The sequence below is a fragment of the Dipodomys ordii genome, unplaced genomic scaffold (assembly GCF_000151885.1).
Source record: "Dipodomys ordii isolate 6190 unplaced genomic scaffold, Dord_2.0 Scaffold37, whole genome shotgun sequence".
In the NCBI taxonomy this organism is placed as follows: domain Eukaryota; kingdom Metazoa; phylum Chordata; class Mammalia; order Rodentia; family Heteromyidae; genus Dipodomys; species Dipodomys ordii.
In genome coordinates, this window is record NW_012267253.1 from 14,280,431 (window position 1) to 14,295,744 (window position 15,314).

A 15,314-nucleotide genomic window follows, 5' to 3' on the forward strand; every position below is an offset into this window, starting at 1 on the left:
CACACACACACACACACACACACACACACACACACACACACACACACACACACACACACACACACACACGAGACAGGCACTAGTGGCTCATGCCCATAATCTCAGCTATTCAGGAGACTGAGACCTGAGGATTGCAGTTCTAAGCCAACCTAGGCAGAAAAGTCCAGGTGAGACTCTTTTTTTTAATCCTCAGATCTCAGTCTCCTGAGTAGCTAGGATCACAGGCTGAACCACCTGTGCCCAGTCCAGTGAGACTCTTATCTCCAATTAACCACTCAAAAACCAGAAGTGGCACTGTGGCTCAAGTGGTGGAGTACTAGCCTTGAGCACAGCGAGGCTAGGGACAGTGCCTAGGCCCTGAGTTCAAGCCTCACAACAGACCAAAAACAAAAACAAAAATCCTTAAAGATTTGAAACACAAATACACACACACGCACACACAAACACAGTGTTAGGTGAAATATAATTTTTTAAAGTAAACTGGAAGTTTTGATCTTTTAATAGGCAAAGAGTAAAAACTTAAAAAGCATTCTAACAAGTAAGTTAAAATATCAGGTAGAGCGCTAGCCTTGAGCTGAAGAGCTGAGGGACAGCACCCAGGCCCAGAGTTCAGGCCCCACGACCAGACCCAAAAAAAGAAAAAATAAATAAAAATCATGTATCTTGAGCAATCATAGCCCCGGAAAATACACATAAATAGCACAATTCACAGTACATAGAGTTGTTCTGGTTTCCAAGCCACAAGAGCCAAATACACACAAAAAAAAGACAGACTTGCAATTGCCCCTGTCCCAAGATGATCTTTTGAAACTAGAAGTTTAGAACAGAAATAAAAGTCGAAAGATCTTACTTTCTAATTTTGACTCTAACATTTTGATGAGAGAAACACTGAAAAAGTCATCACCTGTAGGTCTCAATTATCTCATTTATTTATATGAAGTATTGAAGTCAAGTTTATAAATCAGAAGGAAAAAAAATCACAATATCCAATTACTTGAGGGTCCTATATAGTAATAGTTAAAGGTACAAACCTCTTGTTGTAGCCTTTTAAATTCTATTTCCATTTGTTCAAGTTCTTGTTTGCAGTCCAACAACTGTTCAGTCTTTTCCTCCCTGAAACACAAAAACTTATCAAAGATAAACCTCAATTTTCCCTATTTGCACTAATGTAAATGAATTACCATTACATAATACATAAGCTATTACATTTAGGATTAGTACATTAATAACATACATTAATAACATTTCTTCCAAATGTTTCTTTTTGAATTACTGGATACTTTTTTAACTAAATTTTTTTTCTTTCCCAATCCTGGGGCTTGAACTCAGGACTTGGGAACTATCCTTGAGCTTCTTTTGCTCAAGGCTAGCACTCTACCACTTGAACCACTGTGCCACTTCTGGTTTTTTCTGTTTATGTGGTACTGAGGAATGGAACTCAGGGTTTCATGAATGCTAGGTAAGCACTCTAACACTAAGCCACATTAAGTCTTAACTTAATTTTTGACTGTGGTAATATATAATAAAATTTGCCAATTTAACCACTACTCACTGTACAGTTAAGTAGTGTGACACTGACAAAGTTTTGCCCATTCCTTCATATATACACAGAGAATTAAAAATATATACTGATTAAAAAGTAGCTGGAAACCCATGCTGGTGGCTTATACCTGTAATCCTAGGTACTCAGGAATCTAAGATCTGAGGATCACAGTTCAAAGCCAGCAGGAAAGTCAGTGAGAATTTTTAAAAAAAAGTAGCTGGGTCATGGCTCAAGGGGTAGAACAGTTGCCTAGCAAATTCAAGGTTCTGAGATCAAACTCCAGTAAATGCTGTAATAAAAATGAACAAGTGTGTGTGTGTGTGTGTGTGTATGCATGTATGCACATGTGCCAGTTCTTTGCCTTGAGCTCAGGGCCTGGACACTGTCCCTGAGCCTTTTTTGCCTTTTCATTATTAGTGCTCTATCATTTGAGCCACACTCCATTTCTGGCTTTTTAATGATTAATTGGAGCTACGAGTGTCACAGACTTTCCTACCTGAGCTGGCTTCAAACCGAGATTCTCAAATCTCAGCCTCCTGAGTAGCTAGGATTACAGATGTGAGTCACCATATCTGGCAAACCAATTATTTTTAAAGCATTCAACCAATTACTTCTTAAACATCACCAATTACTTCTTAAACATTATTAAAAATAATGCTAAAAGATATGCATAGTCATAGTAGCAGTATTTACAACAGCTTAAAATGGAAATAATTTGAATGCCCATCATCTGATAAAATGAAAAATTTAAACTATTATTCACCCATAAAAATATTTAGTACATTAACCAATGCCTACTATAACATGGATGAACCTCGAAAACATTATGCTAAATTAAAGAAGTCAATGACAAATCAATATATTATAGGATCCTATTTAAATGAAATGACCAGAATAGACAAAGTCATGTAAAAAAATATTGGTTATTATATGGGCTAAGGGCACAAAGACTAGAGAGGGTTTATTTTGTCTTAAAAATCAAAATGTCTTGAAATTATTGTGCAATGTTTTCATGACTCTATTAATAAACTAAAAGTTACCTAATTATATACTTTAATAGGATGAGTTTTTGGACTGAAGGTGTGGCTCAAGTGGTAGACTGTCAGCTGAGCAAGCAAGCTAAGCAAGCTTGAGTCTGACTTCTAGTAACAGCAAAAAACAAACAAACAAACCTAATTATAGAAAAATAAGATTTAAAAAAAAAAGAATAAATGCTTTATGTGAAAGAAGCTTTCAAAACATGGAAGTGGTAGGAATTTTTTTTTTTTTTTTTTTTGGTCATGGGGCCTGAACTCTGGGCCTGGGCGCTGTCCCTCAGCAGTTCAGCTCAAGGCTAGCACTCTACCACTTGAGCCCCAGTGCCACTTCTGGGGAAAATTACTAAAGAGGGTTTGACAGTGCATAAAAATGAAATTAACAAATTATTTCTTCTATCCAAATCAGAAATTACATTTTTACTCTGAATGTTTCTAAATCAAAAGCAATTATATTCTGTTGCACAACCCAAAAAAGTATAGCTTTCAAATTCTAGTTACAATTATTTATTGTATACTTTTCTAGTGTATATAAAGCAATCTGAATTACTTTTGTCAATCATGATTTCTTTCTAGTAAAGATCTGTCACAGTAATTAGACTAAAAACTAATGTTAGTATAAGAAATCCATGAGAGGCTGGGAAAGTGGCTCAGTGGTAGAGCGCTTGCCTTGCATGCCTGAGGCCCTGGGTTCGATTCCTCAGCACCACATGAGCAAAAAGAAAAAAGCCAGAAGTGGTGCTGTGGCTCAAGTGGTAGAGGGCTAGCCTTGAGCTGAGGGACAGCACCCAGGCCCAGAGTTCAGGCCCCACAACCAGACCTCCCCCCCGCAAAAAAAAAAAGAAATCCATGAATGTAACATTTTCAAGGAACAATCAAGATATTAGATGATACCTGATGAAGTATTAGTGTTAGTTATGAGGAATACTTGCTTTATCTAGCATATTTATTTATTCATTAAAAATTTTTTTTCCATTTTCTAATCAGTATAGTATGAAACCAAATTTTGCCATTCCATCCAAGTTGTTTGGAATTTTAATATACTTCATAGCTAAGTAATTTTTGAGAATTAAATTCTAACATAATGCAAATTGTTAAACAGATTCACAGACATGACTGTAGTTCTAATTGCATGCTTTATCTAAAGACTGGAGAAGATTGTGCTAAATTATATGCAAAGAACTAGTGTTCACTGTTTAGCCTATCCATTAACTGCCAGTCAAACTAATAACAGCAATCTCTTCCCTAATTTTCCTGGTGCAGCTGTTTGTAGAATATCCTGGGCGTGTTCACTTCAATAGACACATAATAATGCAGACATCCACAAATGAAAGCTGTATTTTTGTGTTTTCAAATTTTCCTATAGTATAATATTTCTTCCACCTTGCATATTCAATTTAACTACATTAATCAGTAAGTATAATTCATATATTGTGATTTTTAAATTTAAAATCTACAATCTGAAGCTCAAATTCCTCATAATGTAAAAAATGTTCCTGAAACAAAAATTCTTTGTTCTTCCTAAAATATATGATGCAAGATATCCAGCAGAAAATGGTTATGTTTTTGCTTATGGCTCACTAAGGAATGTCTATGTGTAACATTTATATTTTAGAATTTTAAATTTACATCTTAAAAATTTGAATAATAATTTTATCAAGACTAAATGTGACTAATTTTACTAAGTAGACTTACATATTTCAAATACTTGATATAGAAGATAGACACAAATTAATTTTTTACAAAAATTATTCTTAAATACCAGAGAAATTTAGTCCTATAAAAACAATTTTTTTAAAAAGTAGAACTTATTGATTTATGTCAATGGCTCCCAGTGTTATGAATTTCAAGGAATATAAAAAAATAATAAGCCCAACAATTTGCCAAAGGAAGGATACAATTTTAATAAAAAAATTTTAACACAGAAAGATAGGAAGGATATAAATCTAAAATAAAAGGTATCCTTTAATAGTTGATAAAAATTGGTATTAAGAAAACTTTATATTTCCCTTTTTTTTGTTCTAGTACTGGAGCTTAAACTCAAGATCTTGTAGCTGTCCCTTAGATTTGTCACTAAAAGATGGTACTCTACCATTTGGGCCATAGCTCCATTTATAGTCTCTTGGTACTTAATTGTAAGAGTTTCATGGACTTGTTTGGCTTCAAACTGCTATCATCAGCTCTCAGCTTTCTGAGTTGCTAGGCTTACAGGGGTGAGTCACTCACTTGGTCCCTGGCTTATTTTTCTCATTTTAACAAATACTAGTGAAAATTTAATATAGGTCCACTGACTGAATAAGTCTATAAGCCTAAAAATATTATTAATGTCACTTTTGTGATTACATAAATACAATGAATCTTGAAAACCAGCAACTTACAGTTCCTGCCTAAGCCTTCTTATCTTAGCCTTAGCATCAGCCAGTTCCACTGACAGATGCTGTCGACTTTCTGTTCGCTTCATGCCTGGAGAACCACAGGGTGATTGTGCAGATGAAGAGCCATGGGGGAGAAAATGAAGACCATCTCGCTCTTCAGAGAGTTCTATGATAGTCTAAAAATTACAGAAATAAACACAAAATCACTGTTAGTATTCTATATATCAACAAACATATTATTCACTGGGTCTAAGTATTATAGTATAAAGAATCAAATTCACTGTTCAAAAATATCTTAAACTTTACCATAATATTTAGTTGCTTTTCTTTTTTCTTTTCTTTTCTTTGTGCAGGTCCTGGGGCTTGAACTCAGGGCCTAGGCACTGTTCCTGAGCTTTTATGATCAAGGCTTCTGCTGTACAACTTGAGCTACAGCTCTACTTCCTATGTTTTTGTTGTTAATTGAAGACAAAAATCCTACAGACTTTCCTGCCTGGGCTGGCTTTGAACCTTGATCCTCAGATCTCAGCCTCCTGTGCAGCTAAGGATTACAGGTGTGAGCCACCAGCACCTGGCTTAGCTACCATTTTTTAGTTTCATTCAGTAGTTCGCACATGAACTATTTAGTAGATAGCATAAGAACAAAACTTCATGTTTTTCCCTTTCTGGTTTTTCAACAAAAGAAATCAATCATGACAAAAAAAAGTAGATAGTAACTATTAGAGAAGCATAAAGATTGTTGATACAGGAAAGGAAACAACACTGAGAGTGATTTGTCTACAAGTGTGCTGTCCAATTTAAATAGCCAGTAGTATGGGTGGTTATTTAAAATTTTAAGTTAAAAATTCAGTTCTATGGTTACACCATCCACAATTCAAGTACACAACAACACAGGTGGCTAATGAGTATACTGCTGGACAAACCCAAGACACAAAATCTTACCACCAGGACAGAATTGGACAGTACTACTCTAGAATTTTATAATTAATGAGAAATAACTGCTAGAGAGAATAAGACATCAGAGGTTTAATTTAATCTTTTTTCCGGAGGTAACTGAGGTACTAAGATGGATTCATTTAAGATTACACAATTAACTAATAGCAATGCTGAAACTCCAGGCTAGTCTCAACTCTATATCTCACAATAATCTGCTTTCCATCTCAAAGCTTCCTTTATTCCTTTCTCCAAAGGCCCTCCATGAAGCCTCCTTTTCTTTTTTTTTTCATATAACTGTATTTTAATGAATATTTAACACAAATAATGTATCTCTTACTATCATTCTCTCTGTTCTTCCAATTTTTTTTTCTTTACTGGTAAATTCTCTAAATCTTTTTCTTCCAAATTTCTCAGGCAAACAATTTAACTTCTAGTGTAATTCCAAGTGTTCTACTACTCAACACAAAATGAGTTGGTTACTTCCTTTTTATCATAAACTCATAACCTTTATTTCTCATGAGGTGGTCATTACTTATTTTTTGTTTTGACCATCTACTAGAATTTACCTGTTCATCTTTGGGATATACATTTTAGTACCTGTATCAAGGTATATTGGCTTCCTTGCAACTACTGCTTTTATTGATTCATGCCCATGTTGATAAGCCTCAGAAGGAGCTGGGCAATGGTGACTTACATTTGTAATCTTAGCTATTCAGGAGGCTAAGAACTGAGAATCAGTTTGAAGCCAGATCAGGCAGAAAAATCTAAGAGACTTTTAATCTCCCACTAACCAGCAAAATGTAGGATGGGAGGCATGGCTCAAGTGCACCAGCTCTGAACCCAACAACCAAACACAAGTACAAGGCACTGAGTTCAAACCCTGGTCCTAGCACCAAAAGAAGGAAAAAAGAAAAACAACCACTCCATGACATCAAAAGATGGTTCCACAGTTCCTTTCCTCATATTCATTACTTAATATATGCAGGCTTCTCCAAAAAGAACCAATTTTTTTTTGTGTGACATGTCTCCTTTACTATTCTTGCTCATATGTCACCATATCTACAATTGAAATTTTAATCACCCAATTTTTCTCTTGCTCAAAGAGAACATTTTTAACTACTCCAGATTCCTAGTCAGTCTGGAACAACAAATTGTCCCTTAAGTGTCACTTATATTTTTTATTTTAATAACACTGACAATGTCTCACTTTTTAAAAATGTATATATATATATTTTTTTTGGGTCCGGTTGTGGGGCCTGAACTCTGGGCCTGGGCGCTGTCCCTCAGCTCTTCAGCTAAAGGCTAGTGCTCTACCACTTGAGCCACAGTGCCACTTCCAGCTTTTTTCTTTTTGCTTATGTGGTGCTGAGGAATTTCCTTACTAGAGAGTATTAAGCTTTGATTCTTTTTTGAAAGTATGGCAGTTTGTTGCTGTAACACTTTAAGCATTGATCTTGAAAAAAACAACTGTTCGTTAATATGTGTTTGAAGAATGAACATAATAATATACATAAATGGTAAGGGAAAAAAAAATCAAGTGGTTGCCAGGCGCTGGTGGCTCACACCTGTAATCCTAGCTACTCAGGAGGCTGAGATCTGAGGATCACGGTTCAAAGCCAGCCCAGACAGGAATGTCCATGAGACTCTTATCTCCAATTAACCACCAGAAAACCGGAAGTGGTGCTGTGGCTCAGGTGGTAGAGCGCTAGCCTTGAGCTGAAGAGCTGAGGGACAGTGCCCAAGCCCAGAGTTCAAGCTCCATGACTGACAAAAAAAAATATTCTAAAAATAAAAATAGAGACAGTAAGAAACATAAATTTTAAATATATTAATATTTCAAATTTATTAAAATCTCCTATTTGGTGCTTAGTTAAAAAGAATGGGCTGAAGAAATATCTACAGCTTAAAAAAAAGTTGAAACTTAACTTAAATCAAAACTTGTTTTGCTGAGAGCCAGTGGCTCTTGCCTGTAATCCTAGCGACTCAGGAGTCTGAGATCTGAGAATCACAGTTCAAAGCCAGCCCTGGCAGGAAACTCCATGAGATTTTTTTTTTTTTGGGTCCGGTTGTGGGGCCTGAACTCTGGGCCTGGGTGCTGTCCCTCAGCTCTTCAGCTCAAGGCTAGCACTCTACCACTTGAGCCACAGCGCCACTCCCGGCTTTTTTCTTTTTGCTTATGTGGTGCTAAGGAATCAAAACCAGGGCCTCTTGCATGAAAGGCAAGCGCTCTACCACTGAGTCACCTTCCCAGCCCCTCCATAAGATTCTTATCTCCAATAAACCACTAGAAAACTGGAAGTGGTTTGTGGTTCAAGCGGTAGAGCGCTTGCCTTGAGCTGAAAAGCACAGGGAAAACAACCAGGCCCAAAGTTCAAGCCCCATGACTGACAAAACAAAACAAAACAAAAAAACAAACCTGTTTTAACTTAGCAGGATACAGAATTATTACATTTATATGTTATATACTATATTTAAATGTGTAGTTCTTTTTAATGCATATTGATTTTTTTGGAAGAACAAAGGTTTGAACTCAGGGCTTATTAGGCAAAAGTTGTACCTCTTGAATTATGTTTCTAGCCTTCTTTCTTTTTGGTTATTTTTCAGAAAAGGGACTGGCATTTTTTCTTGGGGTTGGGCTTAAGACTATAATCTTCCCACTCATGCTTCCCATGTAGCTGAAATCACAAGCCCAAGTCACCACATCTGGAATGCTGGTTTGAGATGCGTCTTGCTAACTTTTTGTCCAAGCTGGCCTCTTATCTTGATCCTCTCAATTTCCCTCTCCCAAGTAGCTAGGATTATAGGTACATACCATCATATCTAGTCTCTCATATAATAATTCTGAAAACCTTTTTTCTAATTATCTATTGGTGGCTCAAATTTAAAGAAAAAAATTCCCAAAGAAATGAATTTTAAACAGCTTACAACTTGTTTCTCAAATAGCTGAGAAAGGTATTTATTTTCTCTGTTACAAATATTAATGTAACAAAAATGCTGAACTGGGCAGGATAATATATTCTGGAAGGATTTTCAAACAATCACACTACAGTACTTCATATTCCTTTTATTTTTATTTTTATTTTTTTTTTGGTCCGGTCGTGGGGCCTGAACTCTGGGCCTGGGCGCTGTCCCTCAGCTCTTCAGCTCAAGGCTAGCGCTCTACCACTTGAGCCACAGCTCCACTTCCGGTTTTTTCTTTTTTGCTTATGTGGTGCTGAGGAATCGAACCCAGGGCCTCAGGCATGCAAGGCAAGCGCTCTACCACTGAGCCACCTTCCCAGCCCCATATTCCTTTTAGATTTGCCACAGTCACATAATGACAAGTGTCTTCATCAGTACATGTAAATAAGATAAAAGCAATTTATACATGCCCATCAGTCATATAAAAGCAAAGCAAAGGTTTTTAAAAGTAATTTTTCAGAAGCTGAATGGTCTTATTGCAACATATTATAAAAATTGAAATATAAATCTAAGAATGTTCTAGACCATAGATCCATCAGTAATGACACTAAAGTCAAGTGAAAATACAACATATGTGTACAAATAAAGATAACTTAAAAATTAATACTGTGGGGCTAGGAAGGTAGCTCAGTGGCAGAGTGCTTGTCTCGGATACATGAAGCCCTGGGTTCGATTCCTCAGCACCACATAAGCAGAAAAAAAAAGCCAGAAGTGGCACTATCCTTGAGCTGAATTAAGGACAGTGCCCAGGCCTAGAGTTCAGGCCCCACGACTGGCCAAAAAAAAAGAAAAAAAAATAATACTGTGACTAATTCACTAAGGAACAAGCCTTTGTTTAAACATGAAATATTACCTTTCAAAAATTATACTATATTGTATTATATTGTTATATATAATTGTATAATTATAAAATTATACAATTTTATATTATACATTATATTGCAAGAGTATGTATTATGAGATATTTTATTACAAAGTTGACTTTAATATATAAAAAAATCACATTAAAAATAAAATGATTTAAGTATTTCAGGAAAAGCTGGATACACACTAGGGATTTTTTCCCAATAATTCATCTTTTTCTTTCTTCAGTCTACTAGCCCAGTTTAGAAATTTAATTTTTCTCTTAATTCATTTCCTGTATTTTTTTCTGTTTTGATACCTGAAGTAAAATGGAAAATTCTCATCAAAACTGAAAGGCTCTATAGAGATACGTGTTTAGTTCAGGAAAAAAATCATTAGCAATTTCTTCTATGTAGATTTTCATTGGTCTCAAAAGCAACCATACAAATTCTCATATAAATAATCTCAAAAATGGGTCTCACATGTAAATAGAACAGTAATACTCAGTATCCTCTACATTGAAAATCAACCATACAACTCATGAACGGGGACAGGAGGGAAAAATGGGGAAAGAAGGAATAACATTGTCCAAAAAGAAATGTACTCATTACCTAACTTACAAAACAGTACAAAAAGATGTATGTTCGCTTGAATGGCAGAATACTTTGGTCTGCTTTTAAGAAAACATTAACACTGCATGCACTAAACTCTAAACTGTTCTAAAATCAAAAACTGGTTTGAGAGTGCAAAAAAATTCAGTGTAACTTTGTTCTTTTTACAAAGCAAAGTTCTGTTTTAAAGAGCTTATAATAATTCTCTTTTTACAGATCACACTTCATCATACTACAAAAATTTGAGATCTCTTTAGAACATTTTATTCAGAACACCTGTTATTCTCCTTTTCCTCATACTCATTTTTTTCCAACTTCAAAATGTGGCAATAAAACTACAAAATTAACCTGAAGCAAATTCTTATGGTTTAAAGCAATGGTTTTTCCACTTCCTTCATTTCACAATCTATACTATTGCCAGAACTGTGGGCATAAAATGTGGGGACAACTTGAAAAAATGTAGGAACAAAATTAGAATACTAATTAAAAAAGAAAAAAGAAAACCTAACTGTGTTTTATTTATTAACAATTCGGGGTTCTTATATTTCATTTTTGGTACTGTGGTTCACTAAGAATAAAAGGGAAGAAAAGGTTAAAGGTGGGGAGAGGAAGCAGAAGTAGAAGGGGAAAGGGAAGAGGAAGGGAAGATGAATAGGAAGGGGAAAGGGGAAAGAGAGAAGGGAAAAAGGAAAAAAATTAGGGAGAAAGGGAAGGAAAATTTCCCAATTGGATATCCATGTGGGGTCCACATTTGCAGATTCAATCAAGTGTGAATGAAAATATGTAAGAAAAAACATGTATCTGTACTGAACATGTATAGATTTTTTCTTGTCAATATTCCCTAAGTAATACAAAACAATAACTATCTGCAAGCCATTTACATTGTATATAATGACAGAGTATTTTGTAGAATATGTAATTCTAGAGATTATTTCAAATATATATATTTGTAGGTTGTGTGGTATATACAAACACTATACCATATTATATAAGAGATTTGCCCACTTAAGGCTTTGGGTATTTGTAAGGAGTTTTAGAACAAATCTTCCACAGATACCAAAAAGGGCTGTACTTTATTACCTATCTCTATTCTTATGCATAAGATATCAATTCCAGAAAAATTTCCAAAGTCACTTTATTTTGTTAGAAAGCAAACTTTTATAATACAAACCTTCATAATATAAACTTTTATAATACAAACCTCTGAATGTTCATCTCTCTCGTCTATAAGTCTCTTTAGATGCAATGCCATATTTTTCAATAGTGGTTCTATATCCTCCTGAGACATATCTGACACTTCCATCCATTGCAGATCAAACACATTTTCCTGATTATGCGTTACCTTAAGAGAGGTAAGCAAAGGAGTGAAAAAAACAGCTTCTACTGATTACGTTTTGGTACAATATTAGCTCAATCATTAATTTCATATAGTGAAAAGTCAATATGGTATTTAATGTACAAAAGTACACTCAAAATTAATAAAAACAGAGCTTGCCAGCCTGGAACCCGCCAGAGGCAACCTCTTCCTTGATGTCCCCGAAGGAAGGAGGGAACAGGAACCGGTGCTCCAAAAGAGACTCATCTCCAATGAATCTCCCGCCTGTGTGTCAACCCACGCAGAATATGAAAGCCACACATGAGCTCAAGAACATGCAAAGACTCAGTTTAGAGGCGTCTCATTTTGAACATGGAGACTCGGTCTGTATACAAGATGGATGCCGCTGCCATCGCTGCTGCCATTTAGACCCGAGTTTTTAGGGAAGCTGTCTACCACCCAGACACTTCCCAGCCCATCTCCTTGAGAATTCTCAAGGATGGATGGCTAATTTTACTCAATCATCATCTGGTTTCCCATAGGAGAAAATGCCTCTGCCCCCACCCTGCAGTTCCCTTCCCAAGGCCCCACGTCTGGGGGTGGGGGAGGGGAGAGAAAAAAACAAGAACCAAAAAGCATGAAAATAAGTGAACATAAGCATATTTATATGTGTGTATCACACTATATACAAGTATACATGTGTGTGTATAAATATATGTGTGTATGTATATATATGTATAAATAAATGAATATATGTGTGTGCTTATACATATATGCGTATATGTATAAATGACTGTGTTTATATGTGTATATGCATATATACACATATATGTGTACATATATACATACACGCATACTCACACACACGCATGCACGTACACATACACACAAAAAATTAATGAAAACAAAATTAAAATTATTTTAAATTAAGTGATTTAAAAATGAATATTCATTTTCTCATCAACAAAACATCCTTACAGAAAAGTAGTTCCTGACAACTATTATGAAAGCAACTGGACTTTTTATATTTTTGTGATACTAGGCTTTAAACTCACTTGCTTGGCTACACGATACTATTTAATCCATGTTCCCATCCCTGTTTTGTTTCTATTTTGCCAATAGAAGGACTTTTACTCAGGGCCTGGCACTAAATTAACTTGTTTGCTCACAACTGGTGCTCTGCCACTTGAGTAGCACCTCTAGTCCAACATTTTGTTGGTTAACTGGAGATGGAGTCTCACAACCTTTTATGCCCAGGCTGGCTCCAAATGTTAATTCTCCAGGTCTCAACCTCCTGAGTAGGGACGATTACAGGTGGGAACCTGTAGATACTCAGCTTAAAATAAATTTTAACAAATAGATCGTATTAACTCCAATTATTTGATACATCATTCCCTAGATTTAACTTTCTACAAATGATGTTATTTGTATTCAAGAAAAAATATTCAAAAATATTTTATAGTCATTCATTTAGAAATTATAGGAATGACATAATACGAATTTTACTATCTTACTTTTCTGTAAGAAGTTTTGAATTACAAGCAGTTTTCCATTTTCTGCTATTTCTATAGAGTGATTCACTTTGTGCTATTCTAATAAAGACATACTTTACTTTTCAAAAATCACTCTCTCCCTCAGATAAAAGTAATGAGTACTTTACAGTTAGCACTATGCCATGTATAAAGCACTATAAAGAAAAGACAGTGTTTATTTATATTTGATCTTTATTTGTTCTTATTCCCTTTTTTAAAAATTTATTTTTATTTTTTGTACCTGAATCGACATGAACTCAGAGGCTTATGCTCTCACTTGTCTTCTTCACTAACAGCTGGTGATCTATCATTTGAGTCATGCCTCTAGTTTCTTTCTTCTTGCTTATCTCATGATTTTAAGTATTCTGAGTGACAGACACCCTAGAAACTTCATTAAAAATTATAAAATTTATACATGTCATTACCTCTTGAATATGTGCGGCAACTGCTGCTTTTGTATCAAAATCTAATCCTTGAATTCTTTCAATAAATTCTTCTTTTTTCTGACACTAAAATAAATGAAAACAAAACATTCATTCTTTGAAAAATATCATCCTTAAAATGTTGATATATAACTAACAATCTATCAGCATTGGCTATATTTTGTACAGTACAATAAAGGTTTTGTTCTACATTCAAATTGCCTCTTTCAAGTATTTGCTTAATAAAGAAATAATGATTTAGACGTATTTATTTAAAACAGAAAGGTATTGAAAATCCATACAATTTTTATGTAGGAAAAGTTGTAAAGTGGGAAATTATGACACAACCCATCTGAGGTCAGTACAATATTATTATGCTAACTTTACAGAGAAGTAAAGAATCAAGAACTTGTTTCAGAGAGAATAAGTTACTTGCCAAAAAACACAAGTGAGTCACTGGCAGAATTCGGAACACAGCCAAAATGCTCAGGCAGTCCCTGGCTAACACCAAACAACACAGTCTTTCTTCTTGTTTGAAAAAATTTATGCAATTTTTTACTTCAAGCTTACAATTCATGCTCACATCTTCATCCTATCAATTCTAATAAAAGAAACTCAATTTTGAGGCCTACTTCAATATTTGCAAAGTAATACAATAAATATTTGACTTGTTTCTAACATGAAGTAAATAGGGGCAAAATTTAAGAATGCATATATAAAAATGCACATAATCAAATTAATTCATCGTAAACTTTAAAAATCTTTATGTAAAAATTAAATATACCAAAATGAAAACACAATTTTTCCCTAGTATTAAGTAACAACTTAATATGCATCTTTAATCTCTTCCAAAATCCAACTGCTAGTACAACTGTATTCTTGCAGCTACCAAATGAGAAGTGCATACAAAAAAGACAGCACTGCCTTGTCTAACTCTGATGCATCTCCACAGCCAATTACTGAACTACTAGTGAAGACAATACACTCACGAAAAGAAAAAGTAGCTCTTTGATCATTAAGAAACTAAGCTCTTATTTATAGTCTACTTGTTTACCAAATTATAATACTAAATCACCAGGAATGTGTAATTTCTAGTTATAACTAGAAGTCAAAAGAGTTTCAGGAGAAAGTTAAAAATTAGTTTTAAAACTATTTTTTGCCTTTTAAATATTTAATAGTTCTTGTGAAAACAAGCAGTTAATTATTTTATAATTGTACGTTCAAAGCATATATAAACTAGCTTTTCAGGAATAGTAACCGCAATTTTTTACTTTACCATGTATATAAATGTTGACATAAATAGCTTCTGAGTCAATCAAAATATAGAATGGCAGCTGTGTAAAAGGTAATAACTAAGACTCTCCAAAGAGTTCTCTAATTCAGCTATCTTTGTTTTGTTCCTACCTTTATTTTAAACCAAACAGATTTCTTTTTCTAAGCCTAAGAGCCATTGTTTCTTTACTCCTACTATCTTCAGGAACTTACTCTGCTGAGCATAAAACAAATCAGTAAGAATTCTTCCTTTACCCTTAAAATATATACAATTTCTATTAAATCTCACCTTAATTCAAACTCTAAGAGCTTTAAGAATTCTGAAAGAGGGGCTGGGAAGGTGGCTCAGTGGTAGAGCCCTTGCCTTGCATGCATGAGGCCCTGGGTTTGATTCCTCAGCACCACATAAGCAAAAAAAAAGAAAAAAGCCGGAAGTGGCGCTGGGGCTCAAGTGGTAGAGCGCTAGCCTT

The 15,314-nt window shown here is 34.7% G+C and overlaps 1 protein-coding gene across 1 annotated transcript in view; it reads right to left on the minus strand.

The window, feature by feature from the left end:
• Positions 1-15,314, minus strand: part of Ccdc88a (coiled-coil domain containing 88A) — a 130,107-nt gene that overhangs the window by 69,606 nt on the left and 45,187 nt on the right. The window contains exons 6-9 of the mRNA XM_013017916.1: positions 13,576-13,659; positions 11,505-11,645; positions 4,956-5,128; positions 1,032-1,113 (exon numbers count right to left, since the gene is read on the minus strand). Of these exons, the coding sequence (XP_012873370.1) occupies positions 1,032-1,113; positions 4,956-5,128; positions 11,505-11,645; positions 13,576-13,659 (480 nt within the window). The remainder of the gene's footprint in view (positions 1-1,031; positions 1,114-4,955; positions 5,129-11,504; positions 11,646-13,575; positions 13,660-15,314) is intronic.